The following is an 18607-nucleotide window of genomic DNA, read 5'->3' on the forward strand; positions in this document are numbered from 1 at the left end:
CAATAACAACAACAATTATTGTTATTATTATTATTATTATTATTATTATTATTATTATTATTATTATTGTTGTTGTTGTTGTTTTTGATGTTATTATTATTATTATTATTATTATTATTATTATTATTATTATTATTATTATTATTATTATTATTATTATCATATCATAACTAACTAAAAGAAGAAGCGTGTGTTTTTGACCTTCACTACATTGCCCACAATGCTCTTGGGCATTTCGTTAGTACTACGTCATATGTTTTCCTCCCTCACGCGGTGGATCGGGGAGTCTACGGAGGCGGAATAGGAGAACATGGCAGACGAGGAGGACTCGGCGCCGGAGCCCGCCGCTGTCTCTCCCCCGGAGAGCCCTCACTCTGAGCGGCCTCACAACGTGTCTTTCTCGGAGAGCGTCCAGCCAGCCGTCGGGATGGTGAGCCAGCTGCTGAGCCAACCGTCGTCCCTAAAGTTTGATAAAAACATCAAACAGGCCTTTTACAACACGGGGGCTATGATCTTCGTGGCTATCTGCTGCGGAGCGGCGGTGCTGGTCTACTTCATCCTGGAGGCCTTCCTCCGCCCGCTGCTCTGGGCTGTGCTCTGCGGGACTTTCCTCCACCCCTTCAAACACTCCTTGGCCCGGCTCGGCCGCTCCTGGCTCAGCGGCCTGCAGGAGACCGGGACGCCCATCGTGCTGGGGACCCTGCTGGTCCCGGTGTGGTGTGTGAACTACGGGGTGGAGGCGATGGGCCGGCTGGTGCTGGAGAGGCTGACGGTGCTGCTGGTGATCGGGGCCGGGGCGCCGCTGGTCTACTTCCTCTACCTGTTCTGGAGCGTCATCGGCATGCAGGTGATCCTCGGACACGTGTGTTGGGTGATCGGGGCCGCGCTGGACTGTTTCCACACGGTGTGGGTGAGTGAATGGACAGAGACAGCTGGTTACAGCCCCTGTACTGATAACAAAGCCCCTCTGTGACACTGTGGAGGCTATTGAGGTCAGTCCTGTCAGCTGGATCACCACAAACAAACAAGCTGCACACAGTAGAACTGGGTCCTATGATTGAAATCAGTGTCACAACAATAATAAGAATGTTTTTTCAATATCACTTATATTAGTGCATGGAAAATGTCTGCATCAAAACAGCTTCTGGAGAGAATTGATCCCAAAATTATTACATTAGTTATTACATAAATTATTACAAGGGGATCACATAGAAATGCCTGAATTTGTGTGATTTTGTTAAAGCTACTACAAGGAGTTTTTAACTGGTTATAACTGCTGTCTGTCCACTGTTATCCACAAAGGCTGATTTTCATCTGTAGTCCCTGGGCAAGCAGAGGCATTAAAGGTAAAATTTGACTCGTTTTAGTCTTGATGGTAAATGTAGTCAAATTAAGCGATAAATTCCTCAGTGTGTGATATACTGAAGAAGAAAACTGTGTTTTCCTGCTCATGGAGCCACGCTGACAGTGCCTACATGTACCAGGATGGATTGTGGGTGAGCTTGTCACTGCCACGCCCATGTAGCTGTGTATCACCACCTTGTCTTATAGCTATTACTTTGTTGGCTAAAACATTGCATCAGGCGATAAAATTAGTCATGTAGCACACCCTCAAAGACTAGAAATCCACGCTGAAATAACCTGTAATTCCTCCTGAATACCAGTGACATCACTGTGACATCTCAGCAGCAGAAGAGATAAGTTTTCTTGCAGGCACTTAGGAATTAGCTGACTACATTTACCATCAACACTGACTGGATACAACATGAAAACTGATGAATTTCCCTTCAAGAATAAAAACACTGGAAATACAATCAAAGTGATAAAAGTAAAGACAATATGCAGATATAAACAGAGCCTGCACTCCATGGGTAAGAGAGACAGCCCCAGTTACACACAGAATCAATAATAGCGTTTGAAGCAATTGATTAGTTAACTGACAAAATTAATCAGCAGCAAGTTTAATGCTCTAAATGTCCAAGGTTCAACAAGTTCCAGCTTCACCAGTGTGATTATCTGCCGGTCAGCTATTTTGAGAATTGATTCAAGTAATTTTTTAAAGAAAACAGTCAAAATTTCTGATGTCAAACTACTATTAATTAATTAATCGAGAAAATAATAAACCAGTTATTTGACAATGGAAGCAGTTGTTAGTTGCAGCCCTAAAAGTCAGCATTTTGTATATGAAAACATGTTTTTGCAAATTGTTATTGCATTGTCATTATCTGACATCTTGTAGACCAAATGCTTGATTTAGTAAATGAGAAAAAATAATTTATGGAGTAAATGATAATAAAATGAGCTCAGAATTATTCATATGTACAAGTTACATTGATAAAGGATGACACAGTATGATATTCCATAAGCTCTAATCAAGAGTTGACAAACAGCAGTACTACACACTGACAAATAGCTGCATGTATAAATTGCATTTCCTGTTTCCACATTAACTCAATACAGAAGGTATTTTTCTTGGAATTTTTGGCCGCACCTGTATCTCAGTTGATCTAATTTCGTGCCGTTCTAGAGTCTGATCGATCAATACCTTATTATTCCAAAACAGCTCCAGGGGCCCGAGCCCAGCTGAGCTTTGACGAGATATACAAATTGCATTAAATGTTCCTCCTCACTCAGACAGCCTGTCCTTTCTTTAAATGATAGAGAAAGACTGATACACAGGGCCCTTGTCTATAAATAGGTTGGAGGACACTGTATTGAATTACATCGAAAGATGTCTTTGTGTGGACTGGAACCAGCCGAAGACCAGTGGGAGCAGCTCTTCAGTGACTGGGATGTGGTATCTCATGCTTTTCCTTCCTAACGGCAACAGATTGTTTGATGCAGTCGGTTTGTTAGCAGTGAGTGAGGGAAGGCCAGACAGGACAGTTTGATCACTTCAGTGTCCCTGTTTTTGTAAATGTGCAGCAGTTTAGTTTCTTTTGAGATTCAGATAGTCTGATGTGGTCTTATTTGACGGTCAGTCTCTCTTGTGATCACTGTAGCATCAGCTGGTATGAGTGGAAGCAATATCATCATATTATCAAAACATTCTTCTGATATGATGAATTAGTAAATGTATGCAAAATCACATATAAAATACTGAAATTAATGTTCAGTACAATGAGTAGTCCTCTATATGCATTATCTTCAACAGAACTCTTTAAAGGTCTTTACAATTAGGGCAGCTACTAGCAGTTTTTAAATGACTGGTTAATATGCAGATTATTTTCTTGATTAATAGTTAATTTGTTTGGTCTATAAAATAGTGAAAAAAGCATATCAGTTTCACAAAGCCCAAGGTGCTTTCGTTTAATTGCTTTTTCAAGCAACGTGACATTTCTCTTCATGCATTTGAGAAGCTGGAACAAGGATGTTTCAATTTTTTGCAACAAAATATTACTTAATTAATATATTTTATTTGTCACATATACATGCAAGTTTAATGAAATAATATTACACTGAACACCAAGGCAGTGCACAGTGTGAGTGAAAGTGAAAAACGGGGCATGTTGTACTTAAAGAATTTATTGTTCGTTGTTCCAGTTTCTAATAGCCTGGGGGAAGAAACTCTTCCTTTGAGCTACTGATCAATAACCGATTTCTGCTCCTCTTTAAAAGTGTAAACAAAACCTGTGATAACTTGATTTCTAATTAAATTCTGCGTGGGGTCATGAATTTGGATGATAACATTTTTTAAAAATGACAATACAAAATGTCACGTCATGGTAAAAAAACACTGGAAATTGATGAACAATAATACTGAATTATTGCTGAGCCCTTCCCCACGAGTATAAACAAGTTCATAAATTCTGCAACAAAGCAGGTGGGTTTTGAAACAACACTGTATGCTGCAGAAGCATCAACTGAGCATAAATCACATTTTCATTTGTCTTAACATCACTTCTATTTGTGATCATTTTGTCTCTCAGGTGTGTACCGTGGTGATTGGGTACTTGTTGGCAGTTTGTTTCAAGTGGAGTCCACACACTGAGCGCTACCTGAGGGCTCTGGCTCTTCCAGTCTGGGGCGTCCTGCTCTGCTACATCGGTGAGTGTGTGGGGAGGAGGAGGAGAAGCCTGGAGAACCTGCTGTGCTCAGACATGTTCGTTCTCATTTCATACCGTTCTGCAAACACCCTCCTCGCCCCTGGGAAGATTTTTTTTTCAAATGTAGCATGTAGCTCAGAGCAGGCTGCAGAGAATGAGGCTAAACACTGTGATTTTCCAGAGGTGAGGGCAGGAAGATGTTTTACAGTTCCAACGTGTCTCTGCTGGTCCTCGAGCCCACCACACATGCAGAGTCACATAGTAAGATGAGGAAGTCTTCAGTATTTTTAGCACACTTAAGGCGTGCCGAAAAGAGTTGTTGACCTTCAGGCGTGAAATGTTAAAAGTGACTGAGTGAGAGCTATTAAGAAGAAGATCTGCTCAGGAGGAGAGCTGGAGGAGGTTTTCACATGGCTGTAGGCAAATCTGACAGAATGTTCCCTGTTTGGCATGTGCCTGTGTAAAACTGTGACCAAATGATTTGTCGAAGTGGTCAATATTATCTCAGTAATTATTTGATCCTCATATATGATTTTTATAATGTTCTGGTTAAACAAAGAAATATGTTTCAGCTGGTCCAATAAGACACAATCATATGCTAGAAGTCAACATGTCTGCCAAGAACCAAATATTGTGAAGATTAAAAGTGGCCTGTTTTTCCACGATAGTGATAAAATACATATTCATCAGCCTGATTTCCGGATTTGTTTTTAGTGTCTCTGACCGGCTCGTGGAGAGTGCCCATATTTGTGGTTGTGGGTATACTCATCATCGTGGGCTCCCAAGAGAAACCACCTGTCCCTGGCAGAGGTGAAGATTTATGGACACACACACACACACACACACACACACACACACACACACACACACACACACACACACACACACACTCACCACACAGTTCTGGTCGCCATCAACTGGGCTTCTAGTCATATGGTAAAAATAGTGCGGGTAAATGGTTTTGAACATTTTGTCCATTAAATACCAACTCTACATTTCCAAATGTAAAAACCTCTCTCTGCAAACTAACTTTATTGAAACATGTCAAACCTGACTCAATATCAGATCCTTCTTTCAAAACACCCGCAAGCTTTCTACTCAAGAGGAACACGTTAATCTTAGCACAACAGCGAGTTTCCTTTTACTGCAAAGCTGATTGAACGTCCAGTGTGTACAGTTTTGGCAAAATACAATCTAACAGTGAATGAGTTGTCTTTACTTTATAGAAAATACGATAGAAATAAATAGTAAGTGACAGTGCAGTAAAAGCTTTATTAGCAACATGAAACTGCTGCCAGTGATCAACAAAAAACCCAGCATACATGGATTTTGGTTCCAAATGTGTAAAACATTGTAAAATCCACAAATACGGTAAAAAAAAAAAAAAAAAAAGTCACAGAACGGAAAACACAAAAATGCACAGCCCTCATCTAATCTATATGTTGTTCTGTATCCACTTTGAACAAAAATCAATCCAAAAAATCCACTTTTTACTTTATATTTCCATGTAATTGAAAGAACTTCAGCATCAACCTGTGATTGAGACTAGAATCAGCTGTCGTTGTCATTTCACAGCTGACTGCAAATCAGCTATTTCTCAATGTTTCAATGATCTGTTATTCAAAACTGTTAATCAGCTGTTTCAATAGAGTTTTCAAGCTGAAAACAACATGAATTGTGTCACTGGTGTAGCCCACAACAAGCAGACAGTGTGCTTGTGTGTGTGTGTGTTTAGAGTTTTGAAAATGTGACTACAGACTGGACTAAAGGATGTTATTCATCATTCATTATTAGAGGTGCTGCTGCCACAGCCAGTAGATTTAGTTTCCATTTCCTTGTCTTTATATTAAACAAAGCTCAGCAGCTCTAGCTTCATTTTCTTATTTAACTTTCAGCAGTAACGGTATTTCACAAAATGTTGAACTATTTTAATTATTTGAAAGTCAAATGAAAGTCAAATGAAATCAGACACACAAACACATAGGAGAGTTATGCTCTTTACTGTGTTCCAGCTCTGCCTTGATGTTTTACTGTTGTTTTCTGTGTCTCTTATCTCCCAGGAGAGCTGTCAGGCCAGGTGCTGTCATTCGCTGCTAACACTATTTACATGGCCATCTCCTGTAGCAACCTTCAGATGAAAAGCGAGTCCAGTGAAAACTCTGATACAGGTAAGATAACTCACTTTCGACAGAGGCAGTTTGTAACAGATACGATGTTTTACGCAGTAATATAACATGGAGGTAGAATCTCTGTGACCTTGTATTTGGATTTACCTTCTCACTTCTTTCTTAGTTAAGTGTGAAAACTGGGAGGTGGGAGGAGATGTGAGATGAGCAGTCAACAAACATTGTGGTTAATCTGAAGATCAACACAGTGATGCACATACAAAAGTCAAATTAAGTATTAAAGGGATAGTTTGGATTATTTGAAGTGGGTTGCACTTAGATATAGTCAGTGTATTATCTACAGTAGATGGAGAAGCAGTGGGAGAAGTTGTAGGAAGCTAAGCCATGAATGTACTGCTGTGGACAGGGTCAGCAAAAAATGTATTTCACCACTTAGAAAAAAGGCTCACCTTGAAATCTTGAAATATGTCAATTTATATGTACATTATATTAAGAGTATTTTCACTGCTTTACCTTGCTGTCAGGCAGACTTTTTGATGGGAATGATCAAAATATTCCTCTGTCCAAACCCACCAAACTCCATTGGTAAAATCAGTCATTTTACCTCACAGAGCACAGGAGTTGCTGGCTTACCGCTGCCTCAGTCTGTTAGTTTGTTAGTGTTATTGTGTGACTTTGATGTTTTAAAAGCTTAGTTCACATGCACCGAAGTCTTCAGTCTAACTTTTATCTTTGTATTTCAATAGAGAAGTTGAATGTTTCTTCTAAACAGTCACCATTTTTCTGGCCCGGCTTCATAGAGGAACTGCAGCTCAAGACACTTCCGCTTTGGCTTCACCATTTAGCCACGGTGGTTGACACTTGCTAAAATAAACCAGTGTCTAACCTCATGACTTCTGTCTTTGTTTCTCTTTCTCTCCTCATCTCCTTCAAGATGGGGTGCAGTCTGTGGGCCCTCTTCCCTCCACGCCTGGGTTCCCGCGGGGCTCTCGTTCGTTACCAGCAGGCCTCTTCCAGAAAGAGAAAAGCTCCCACAGAGCCAGTGACATCTACTTCATTCTGCTGGTCTGGGCCATCGTACTGGTTCAGGTGTGGCTCAACCTCTGGATCCTACAGCTGCTGCCTATCCCTGTGGCTGGTAACACACACGTGCACAAACACACACTCCCCTTCTCACAACTTTCCCTTCAGATGTTCTGTACTCAGACTAATGTTGCACTGATGCTTTAGTGTGGGTGCTGAAGAAGCTGGTGGTCCACTTCGGCATGAAGAGCTTTGCAGAGCGGACTCTGACCTCGTGGTGGGCGGTGCTGGAGAGGCTCGGACGTGAGCGAGAAGAGGCCCTGCTGCCGGGACCAATCAAAGGCCTGGCTCAGTTCCTGCTGCGTATCGACACTAAGGTAACGCCTCTGACTGATCTCCAGGTGCTGCTGGTGCAGGCAGTCCCCTTATTTCCTCCTCCTTTGATTTCACACATCCTCATCCAGGCACACACACATCCTCTGTTACACCGGTGCATCTTTTTAGTGTTCATGCAGTATATTCATCACTGTCCACTTTAAAGGCCCTCTGTGGCTGTCAAGGACTGTCTGACCAATAAATACTGAAGGTCAGGCCTGCTGGGTGTCTGCTGTTCAAACACTAGAGGATAAAATATTCTGTAAGTACTGAAATAGTTCAGCAGAAATGGATTTCTCTACAACGAACAGTTACAACTCTGAAGTTTTGCATGTAGGAATAGTGAATTGTTCACTAAAGCCCTGTTCACATGGGAATAGTATTACCTGCGTACTTCTAGCAATTTGTAATAATTGGAGAGGTTGTCTTTGTTCTTAATCCTGTACAAATGTGCTTTGTCATTTTATTTTGCATCTTTTTCCTGTTATTAGGCAACCGAACAATTATGAAGTTTGATTTTGGAATTATTAATGATGACAGAGACGTCAGGAAGAGCAACCCAAGAAGGATCACTCTACCAGGACAGACAGAGACATGCTATAGATGTGTGTGCACAGAATAGATCACATTATATACAAAACGTGAGTGAACAGTAGAGATCCAGGAGTGTTGCTTCGGGTGTCGCCAGATAGGTAGAACCTGGGTCAAATGACCTCCTCTCAACCATGGAGACCTGGAACAAGTTCAGACCACACAAAACGCAGTGTCTTCGTCATTGTTTTGGTTTAGCCCATTTTGGTTAATTCGTAGCACTCTCATAGTGTTGTTTCGGGATGCAGCAAGTTGCCTTTGTTAGTGAAAAAGCTCTGATAAGCTGACTGTACACCACCTGTCCAGCACCAAAAGGCAGACAGACAAACTAGCTGGTGAATATAGTGGATCATTTAGCAGCTAAAGAACCAGATATTTCCAAAAACAGAGTTAAAAGATTGTGAATACTGAACTTCACGAACAACTTCATAAACACAAACACCACTCCAATAGAATGTACTAACACCAGCGGCCAAAAAAATCTATTCATCTTGCTCTAAAAAGCCCTTAAACAGTCATGAATACAATTTTCAAAAAGAAGAGAAAGCTGATAGGTCACATAAATTAGATTTCTCAATGACAAGTTCTCATAAGGTTTCATACGATGATACTAATGACCTTTTACTCTAAAACATGTCTTTCTCCTGGTGTTTTTGGGATGTACTTATGTCATGTGTTTGTAATCACAATGATTTGCATCCTACTGCGTAGCCAGTTCACACTCCCTGTACGGTCTGTAGTTAAATCCTGCCTGCCACACTCCACACTTCCTGATCCCTCACTGCCGTTTGCCCAAAGAAGTTGTGTACTTATTGCACGGGTACATGTGATGATTTAGGGCTGGGCGATATGGACAAAATCAAATATTTGATGAATATGATATGTTTGACCAAATACCTCGATATCAGTATTGCGATATTATTGTAGGGATGATTGGTGCTTTCACCAAATATTAACACAATAATCATCAGTATTGTGGATATACTGACTATGTAGGTAAAGGCAAATAAAAGAACGGCTAGAACAGTTGAGAAAATTACATGACTTTACTGTAATGCAGCCTTTAAAACCAGGAAAAGACAATGCTTATGCCATATCATGGTATAGCGATAACCAAAATCTAAGCCGATATCTATTCTGATATCACAGTATCGATATATTGCCCAGCCCTACGATGACTGCTGCACAGATCTTTCCAACAATAATCTTCCCAATGTCTCTTTGTCTCCTCCCCAAGCTCTGGCATTGGCTTAACAAGCAGGTAATGACACGGAGGAGCAGAGTGCTGAGAGAAAGAGAGACTGACAGAAAGAGTGTGTGTGAGAGAAGGCGAGAGATAAAGAAAATAACTTGTTTACATGTGTGGGTGGGCGTGTGTGTGTGTGTGTGTGAAGACGTGAGCACACCTTGTAGTAGCTTGGACTGGCACTTTACCCATCCACTGTCATCACCTTCTCATCCTGTCTTATACATCTGTCCTCCTGCTGCTTTCCTGCTTCCTGCTTTTATTTTGAAAGGAAGCTACGGTCGGGGGGGAGGCGGGACTCCTTTGTCCCTCAGCCTCGTCTGTACCTTCTCCGCTGCGATCTAACTGGCAGGTTTGGCTTGAGAGTGTATGAGCTGCATGGAGAGATGGCTGACATAGATAGAGGAGAGGGCAGTGTTTCTAAATATATGCTGCTCAGTAAGCCTCATGTTAACTTTTTGTGATAAGCCTGACATTAACTATGTTTTAAATAAAGATGTAGGAGAAACACTGCCCAGTCTCCCAGAGAGATCCCTTGGAGGGGTGTGGTCATGCTGTTATGGGTGGGAATGGGGCTGCAGATGGACAAAACAATGGAAACACCCAACAGTTTGTCAATATGAAGCACAAAATAAAAGCCTGGGCCAGGTTTTACATTTTAGAAGAGCTTCATTTCTCTCTGTGGTGCGATCATATAAATCCTGAACTGTTTGTAGTTGCATATTTGATGTTTCCTCATAGATGCTCCAGGTTTTAGGGACAAAGATGTGCCTTAGAAATAACTGATTCGTTTGTGTCATAGACCACCAATGTTGCTCATTAAATTAAATTAAAGTTGAGATGAAATGAAAGATGCCTTTCTTGAACCGTTTTATGTCACACCCCTGCTCATATTATGCACCTGATTAACAAAATGCTTTGTATTCTTATATCAAAATCAAATAATGTTTTCTTCTGGTAAAACAAATTGTGACAACATAATAGGTATATACACACTCTTTAAAAAAGGAAACTACATTTTTGAAGTGTTTTTAAAGATTTAGATTTCAATCATTAGAAAGGGGCTTGGATTTTGGAAAGGGAAAGTAGTATCAAGTATTGAGAGATGGACTAAATATTGTTGGTTTAGGTGTTTTCATGAGATTTGTTGACAAGACAAATACAAGCATTATTCTCTTAAGGTTTATTTAAGTTTAGAATTTGAATGTTGGCATGTTCATGGCAGTTTTTTGATATGAAATCCATCTTGAATGGTGATTTAAGAAGCGCTGATAGTTGTTCTTGTCTGTTGACTGTCACAAGATTGCTGCTGTTGCAGATCCACCACAGTGTTAAAACAGCAGCAGCAGAGGAGTGTTGAAGTCCACCGGGATCATTTTGTCAAAATTTGTAAATATCATAGGTTGCCATGTTAATTATGTACTCATCTGTTATTTTTAAGGGTTTTCTATGGCTGCATTAAAATGCAGTCTGGCCTGTTTGAGACTTCATTAACGGTCTTGTTTTATATTAAGTGGTGGTTTTTGCACCTCTCACATTCTTGACTAACTAACTGATTCAAAATAAGTCCCTGCTGATGGTGGTGTTTCCATTTTTTTGTTAAACATTTTTTTTGCTGTACTGGATTTAATCAGTCAGCCTGCCAAGTATCGTTCTCCTGTAAGGTAAGACTACATACATATTTGACAGTGAGAAAAAAAACATTCACCAAGAATATAAAGTTTGTTGTGGACTGACTCTCACATCATTTCACCATCAATATAATGACAAACCATACATGGACTGGAAGAGAGGCGTCCACAAACAAAACCTCCTCCAGTAACTCACCATTGACTCCAGTAACTTGATTTTAACACATGGCTCTTATGACATTAACACACACACACAGAAACTAATGCTGGTATACGTTGAAGATGTTGATGCAGTTTTGGTGCATTGAGAAACCTGAGTTAAGAATTTCACCTTTCAACAGAATGAACTTTGAGCGACTGATGGCTTGCAACAGTTTTAGAATGAAAGATACTGACAGAGAAGTTGTGCATCCAACAGCACACAGCCTGATTTTGTCACTTGCATGTTTTCATGTTAAAAAGTGCAAGTACGTGTGCATGCATGTGTACAGGTGATCCCGGCTGTTGGTTCACGCAGTCGACTTGTACCTTACTGTTCTCAGGGCCAGAGGGGGCAGCATTTAGATCCAAAATGGCCTCTTCAAATGGGAAGGACGCAGGTTTCTCCATGTGTCTGATCACTGTATGTTTACAGCCTCTTCAGAACTGTACTGACTTTGTGTCTACACCTTGTCTCCCCTCTCTTTTTTCTATTTCTTCCTGTCGGTTCTCCTCCTCCTCCTCCTGTCTGTATGTCCATAGATGATCGTGTGGTTGGAACGATCTCTGGATAAAATCATCAGCATCTTCATCATCTTCCTCCTGGTCACAGGGACCCTGCTCATGGCTCTGCTGCTCACTGCTATGGTACGCCGTTTCTCTTCCTGTGACTGACTTCGCTGCTTTTCAGAGGTGCTGAGACATCGTTTTGGATAACAAAGAAACTTCCATCTTTCTAGGTTCATCATGAAAGTGTTCACATCATCGACGTAACCAGTAATCTCATCAACGAGACCGTGTCTAACCACCCAGAGTGGGCCAAGTATGACAGCTCACTCTTTTTTTATTTGCATCTTTCTATTTTAGGAGTTTATAATTTCTTATCTGATGAACACTTTACTTCTTTTTTCTTTATTTTCTTCTAGTTGGCTTCCAGAGGCTCGTGTGGTGCAGAAGGCTCTGAATTCAGCTGCTACGAATGTTTATCAACACGGTCGAGAATGGATAACACAAAAGGTAAGAATAATAATAATATGTTCATATTTTCCATTGATTTTTCCCTTGAATACTTTAGTGGCCTGTTATGCATTGAATCTTTTCCTCTTTTATGCAGCTCCATAAGATGTTAGGGGACAAAGTGAACCACACAGCTGTCATTGAGAAACAGGTTTTGGAGCTCTGGGACAGACTGTACCACTCCTGGTTTGTGAAGGTAGGTCGCAGTCTATTCAACTTGCTTGATGCGAGGAAGAGATCTGTCCCTTTAAAATGTCATACTCTCAAAATATTCTATTTCCAGAACACGACCCACTCTGGACGCCATCGTGGTCACAAGATGATGTCTCCAAGACAGAACAGCTGGCTGGGCGACATCCTGGAGTGGAAAGACATTGCCACTTTTCTGCAAGAGAATATTGAGACTCTGTTGTCTGTAAGCAAGCGTGTGTTAAACACTGTTTTCTGTAAGAGGCAGAGGATTTGCATTTGTTTTGCATCACATGCATGACATGCAGTGTTATTAACACTTCACTGAACAAAGTTTGACTTTGTTCCCAGAGGGTGCTACATTATTTCCTTATCCTGATATTTATGACATTCAGTTTAGTTTATAAGGATCCCTATTAGCTACAGTATTGCAGCAGATATTTCTAACAATGTACATCATAACATGTAAAACTGTGAAATAAACAGGACAAAGACTGTAACACACACAGACAGCACAAACGTCTGACAATCAATAATCCAAATAGATAATATCCAGTGACTTAATTTATAGATAGCATCCTCAACTGTCCTTTACATATTACATTGCAAATTCCTTGAAGATTGTACTGTATTTCAAGCAGTTCATAATCATTTAAATTCTTAATCTCAGTCCAATATGTTAGTCCTCTGGCTTATCCAAAGAAATCACAAGTTAATCACAACATTTTTTCATTAAAACTGGCCTGGTAGTCGGGCAGCAGTCATAATTATGAGCAACAAAATAACATAATACTTCCATATGTAGCTAACTATAGGTGTACAGTATTCATACTCACATAATTTACCAAGTAATGAAACATTTATAATTCTAGCATAAATAATAATGTTGTAATACAGTGTATTTGACTATATATAAATGTAGCTCACCCTTAGACTCATAAATCAGATTTGGAAAACATTAAAAACTCTCACTACATTCTTAACACATTGCAAATAATGTGGATATATGGAATATGGTCTGGATACAGTCAAACTCACATTTGTATCATTAGTTTTTACATCTGCTCAAGGCCCCAGGTCAAAATATGCTGTTTTCAGTCGGGTTTCACTTTTTTTGTCTGTGAAGTAATGACCATATGTAGCAGCGAATAGTTTTTGATAAAATGTGCTGGAATGCTGCATGTCAGTTCTGCCCTGATGGGCCTTCAGTGGGTGTTAACAACAACCGCGGGTCATAAATCTTTGACATATTTACAACTGTGTGTCTCAAAGGGGTGTGAAGTTTTCCCGTGGATGACATGTTTACTGTTGCCTCGTTGTTTTCTAGATCCTGGAGTCTCTGTGGGTGGTCATGAGTAGAAACGTCGGCCTCCTCATCTCTACCACCACAACTCTCCTCACCGTCTTGTTCCACAGCGGCACGGCTCTGCTCAACTTTGCCCTCAGTCTGGTATGAAGCACTTACCGTCATAAACCATCTACTGTGAGATTATATGGGGTGGTTGTTGTTTGTTTTATTGATATTATCAGGAAATGCCTGGCTCTTGCACTTGTTTCCATTGTTGCCTCTGGTGTTTGCACAGTCCACTAAACTTAAGAATGGTGGTAGTTTAGTATGGTAGTCATCACAAACGTTTTTATGCATCTGTTTTAAAAAAGAGCATACAGATGAGTGACCAATTAAAGAAAAAAAACAGCTTAAAACCCCCAAATATCCATGAGAACCTCTTAAAAGACCTCTTGAACCTTGTCAATGAGTACTAATACCTCCAAAACAACCCCTGAAACCTTGTTGTGTTCTCAGTATAATATGCTCACATGTGAGTGAAAGGATAGGCCAACATGTGTTCATAAACCTTGACCCAGCGTCGTCCTTTGTCCCGTCACCTGTCTGTATGTGTTTCTGGTCTAGATAGTGCCTGCTATCATTTTATTTATCGTCATTGCTCACTTGGAGATCTGGAAATTGCAAAAATCTTCTCAGAATCACATTTATTTCCAATGAAATTTTCACATACAAAGAATTTGCTGTGGTGTTTTGATGCATAACAATAAACACAGTAAGAAGGAAAATATGAAGAAAGATAAAAAGCAAGTGATTCAAGTCAATAACCATGAATGGAAAATGGAAAATTGACAATAAAATATTAAAAAATATAAAAAAAATCTGCACAACATGTTATAAGCTGTTCAAGTGTCTGCAGACTGGTCTTAATGGAATAATTTGAAACAGATCTTGAAGCTTGATATATCCATTGCATCACTGAGTCATGAAGGGCAGGATTATTCTTAGTTGTACATGCTTTGGTGGTGATTTATAAGTTCAGGCGGGTGACTGTGTTCCTTAATGTGTTTTTATGAGGGTAAAGTACAGGTTGAATAATATTAATTGCTACATCAGACATGCTCATCAAATATTTGCAGGTGATTTTCCTGACCACTCTCTTCTACCTGCTGAGCTCCAGCGGTGAATACTACAAACCTGTCAAATGGGTGATCAGCCTGACCCCCCTCTCCCAGCCCGGACCCTCCTCAAATATCATCGGCCAGTCTGTGGAGGAGGCCATCAGGTAGTCGCACACATACACAAGAAGTCATCCAAGTGTGCAGCAACATTTAAACTGTCTACACTCATCTATACTTCTAAAGGACGTAATTTTTGACCTTGTGTGTGTTTGTTTTGCAGAGGAGTATTTGACGCCTCTCTGAAAATGGCAGGCTTCTACGGCCTCTACACTTGGCTCACTCACACCATCTTTGGCATCAACATCGTCTTCATTCCTTCCGGTGAGTCAGCATGTTCACAGCTGTCCCTGTACCTGCTCCTGCCAAGCCACAGTTGGTGTTTTCTCACTCTTTGTCTCCGTCTCTCCTGTCCTGAAGCCTTGGCTGCCATCCTGGGTGCGGTGCCCTTCCTCGGGACGTACTGGGCGGCAGTGCCGGCGGTGTGTGACCTGTGGTTGGTGCAAGGCGAAGGCGTCAAGGCCGTGCTGCTGCTGATTTGCCATCTGCTTCCAACGTATTTTGTAGATACGGCGATCTACTCTGACATATCAGGGTGCGTATGTGTGACATGGTCGTTACCAGCTTGTGTGTTTAGACACATTTGACCAACAAATGTCAACAAACCAGCCGCCTGATTGGTATCCGAATATGGCTTTGTCTGTATAAGTCTATAAACAGTGTGTCCATTTGCCTCGGCCAGTTTCATAAACTGTCAGCTGTTTGAGATAGAAAACAACACCAGACAGCGAGCCAGATAATGCTCCATCTCAGCTGTTATTGGCAGGACAGCCATGTGCTGAAGTCTGTTTCCCCTTTGAATAATATTTCCTGTGGTGCTGTTCACCATGGGTAGGACTTAATTTAGATAAAAGGAATAGTTTGGATAATTTAAAGTGGATTTCTATGAGGCACTTATTGATAGTCAGTGTATTAACTACAGTAGATGTAGGCCCACATTTTGAAGAAGCAGAGAGGAGTACCAGTGTACTGCTGTGGAGAGGGACAGCAATCAATATCAGTTTAAGTGTATGTTAAATTTAGAATATTTTCACTACTTTATCTCGCTGTCAGACACCCTTTTCTGACAGGAAGCCTCCGTTATATAAACCAAGTCATTTTACCTTGCAGAACACTGGAGGTGCTGAAATACTGCTGCCTCGATCTGTTAGTTTGTTTGTGTTATTGTGTGACTTGAGTGAATCTTAACTAATCTTTTGAAACACCAAAGTCATGCTCTAACACAAACAGACCCATGCAAATGGAGCCTGGCTGCTTTGGAGAGAGCATTATTTGGCTTATATAACAGTGATTTCCCGTAAAAAGTAGTCTGGCGGCATAAATATAGCATACACTCAAACTGATATAGATTTTTTTAGTTAGGCCTTTAAGTGGCTAAAATACATTTTGCTGCTGACCCTGTACACAGCAGCTCATTCTTAAGCTTCCGTGCTGCTTCTTCTCAAACTGGGGGTGAGCTGATGTCATCGACAACACGTACCTCATAGAACCCCACTTCAGATAATCTGAACTATTCCTTTAAGGCGATGGAAAACAGACTACAAACATATTTAGTAAAATTGCTCACATTTAACTGAAAATCAATTTAGACAGTGTTAATAAAACCCATGACTGACATTTGTTAGTTGCATTTATAGCTTTGAAATCAAAGTTATGTTTAGTACAGTTTTACAGGGACACATTTCAAACCTTTTGTGATGATGATGAGGATGATGATGAGACTTTATTGTCTCAAGTTACATTAGCTCCATTTGCAAAATCACAGAGAAGACAAAAATTAAGACAAGAAACAAAAATACACACAATTTACATTACAATCACAGAAGATGATATTCACATTCTAAAATCTAAGATAGCTGTCATAAAGGTATGTGTTAGGTTAAATAGGTCAAATATGTTAAAAACACATTCTGTACATTTTCTGACATTATATTGCCTTGGCATTTCTTTGTGTTGATCTGTTTCCTTGTCTTTGTGTCTCAGGGGTGGACACCCATATCTGACAGGTCTTGCGGTGGCAGGCGGAGCATATTATCTAGGTCTGGAGGGCGCCATCATTGGGCCCATCCTCCTCTGCATCCTGGTAGTTGCAGCTAACATCTACAGCGCCATGCTTATGAGCCCCAGCTCTGCAGTGCCGACACCAGTGCAGTCGACGTGGCCGCTCCACCCCATCAGGTAACGATAACATCCGTAACGCATTCAGACAGCTGATTAAAATCTGCTGAGAAATGTAACCACGCGTCACTGTCCTCCGTTTGTCTCTTTCAGGACCTTCACAGACTCCACCCCCTCTGTCCTGAAGAGGACCAGTGAGTGAGGTCAAGAGGGTGTGTCCCTGTGGAACGTCACCTGGCTTCCTATTGGCTGACTCCTCAGGGAAGTGCTGCCCTCCCTGAAGCTCCTCCCTACGCCGCCCGGCTCGTCAGGAGTCGCCCCCCCTGACCCGAGAAGAGGTGGTGGCGTAGTGGCTGGTTACCCACGATGCCGTCTGCTTTCCAGAGCTGCTTCTCTGAGCAAAATGGTACCAGCTGCTCTCACTCAAGACCCTAAAATCATAGATGTGAGCGTTCATCCTGACCCCAAACATGGACCAACGGTGTCACATTGGGCTTTATGATTATGAATGGCAGAGACGCTGATGCTTAATCACATCACCTCTCAGAACTCAGTGCCTAAATTGATTTTGTAATTTGCCTAAACTTATCGTAATTGTAAGAGGATATATTTTATCTAAAAAGCCCCTGATCCCCACCCTGCACACACACCCTAGCTGCGTCTCAGCTACAGAACGCGGTTGTGCAGTGTTTGTATTCACTACCTCTCTCCTCATGGAGGCTCAAGTAGAGTTTGTAGTGAAGGTTTGTTTGTGTAAAGATGAACTGAACTCTTCCTGACAAATCCTCACACCTGGCTCCAGAGATCGAGTCAATGACTGTTTTTAGTTTAACTAAGGCCTTGTTCAGACTGAAAGCCCAAATTTGTTTTTTTTGCATATTCAGACTGATTTTAGAAAGTACTGACAGCTAAAAAAAATACCTGCATGAAATGCAGTTTTTTGCTAGGTGGTGGTTTGAAATGTGATTCCAATTGGATTCCTACAGATGTGTCTCTGACCACTCACATGGGATTTCAAAGCGTCTTTTGTTCTGTTTAAGCGTCTTCTGCGTCACTCGCAATGTGACACACAACAATGACGCCAAATCCAGAGTGACTGAAGTGCATCAGAGTAGCAAAGCAGAATCCACGCTGCTACTAGCAGAGTGGTGTGGAGCACAACACAGATAACAACAGTGTGTGCACAGACACTGAAATAAATTGTCTGCTGGCACTTGGGGGCAGGCTCCCTCCATTTCTCAAACAAACTGATGTCTGGACACAAATTCAATCTGACAGTTTGGATTATTTAAAATGGGTTTTGTATGAGGTACATATGGATAGTCAGTGTATAACCTACAGTAGGTGGTGGTTGGCATGCACCCAGTTTGAACTGAACACGGGAGCTACTGTTCTACCGCTGTTTTGATCAGAAACGAAACGAACAAACGACTGATTTCATCTATGGAGGTTGGTTGGTTTGGAGAGAGCGATATGTGGCTTCCATAACGGTGATTTCGTCAGAAAATGCTGCCTGACAGCAAG

General features: G+C 41.1%; 1 protein-coding gene across 2 annotated transcripts; it reads left to right on the forward strand.

Annotated features, from left to right (window-relative positions):
- Positions 1-252: 252 nt before the first annotated feature.
- tmem245 (transmembrane protein 245) lies at positions 253-18023 on the forward strand. 2 transcript variants are annotated; one of them, XM_084726899.1, is made up of 18 exons: positions 253-910; positions 3930-4047; positions 4761-4856; positions 6107-6214; positions 7107-7310; positions 7403-7572; positions 9399-9422; positions 11780-11884; positions 11977-12059; positions 12163-12253; positions 12351-12449; positions 12537-12668; positions 13770-13892; positions 14867-15012; positions 15129-15229; positions 15326-15500; positions 16949-17143; positions 17237-18023. In XM_084726899.1, the coding sequence occupies exons 1-18, from the start codon at positions 311-313 to the stop codon at positions 17283-17285; spliced, it is 2619 nt and encodes an 872-aa protein (XP_084583025.1). In that variant the 5' UTR covers positions 253-310; the 3' UTR covers positions 17286-18023. The 2 variants fall into 2 exon arrangements, with proteins under 2 accessions (XP_084583025.1, XP_084583026.1); XM_084726900.1 differs by lacking the exon at positions 9399-9422 and having other exon boundaries at positions 255-910.
- Positions 18024-18607: the final 584 nt, after the last annotated feature.

This window comes from Lutjanus erythropterus, chromosome 9 (assembly GCF_056507025.1).
Source record: "Lutjanus erythropterus isolate fLutEry1 chromosome 9, fLutEry1.hap2, whole genome shotgun sequence".
NCBI classification, from domain to species: Eukaryota; Metazoa; Chordata; class Actinopteri; order Lutjaniformes; family Lutjanidae; genus Lutjanus; species Lutjanus erythropterus.

Bases quoted from the DNA above. Each gene is read 5' to 3' on its own strand.
- tmem245 (XM_084726899.1), top strand. From the start codon at position 311: ATGGCAGACGAGGAGGACTCGGCGCCGGAGCCCGCCGCTGTCTCTCCC. The intron at 911-3,929 runs GTGAGTGAATGG...TTTGTCTCTCAG, and splicing joins ACTGTTTCCACACGGTGTGG to GTGTGTACCGTGGTGATTGG. The intron at 17,144-17,236 runs GTAACGATAACA...TGTCTCTTTCAG, and splicing joins TGGCCGCTCCACCCCATCAG to GACCTTCACAGACTCCACCC.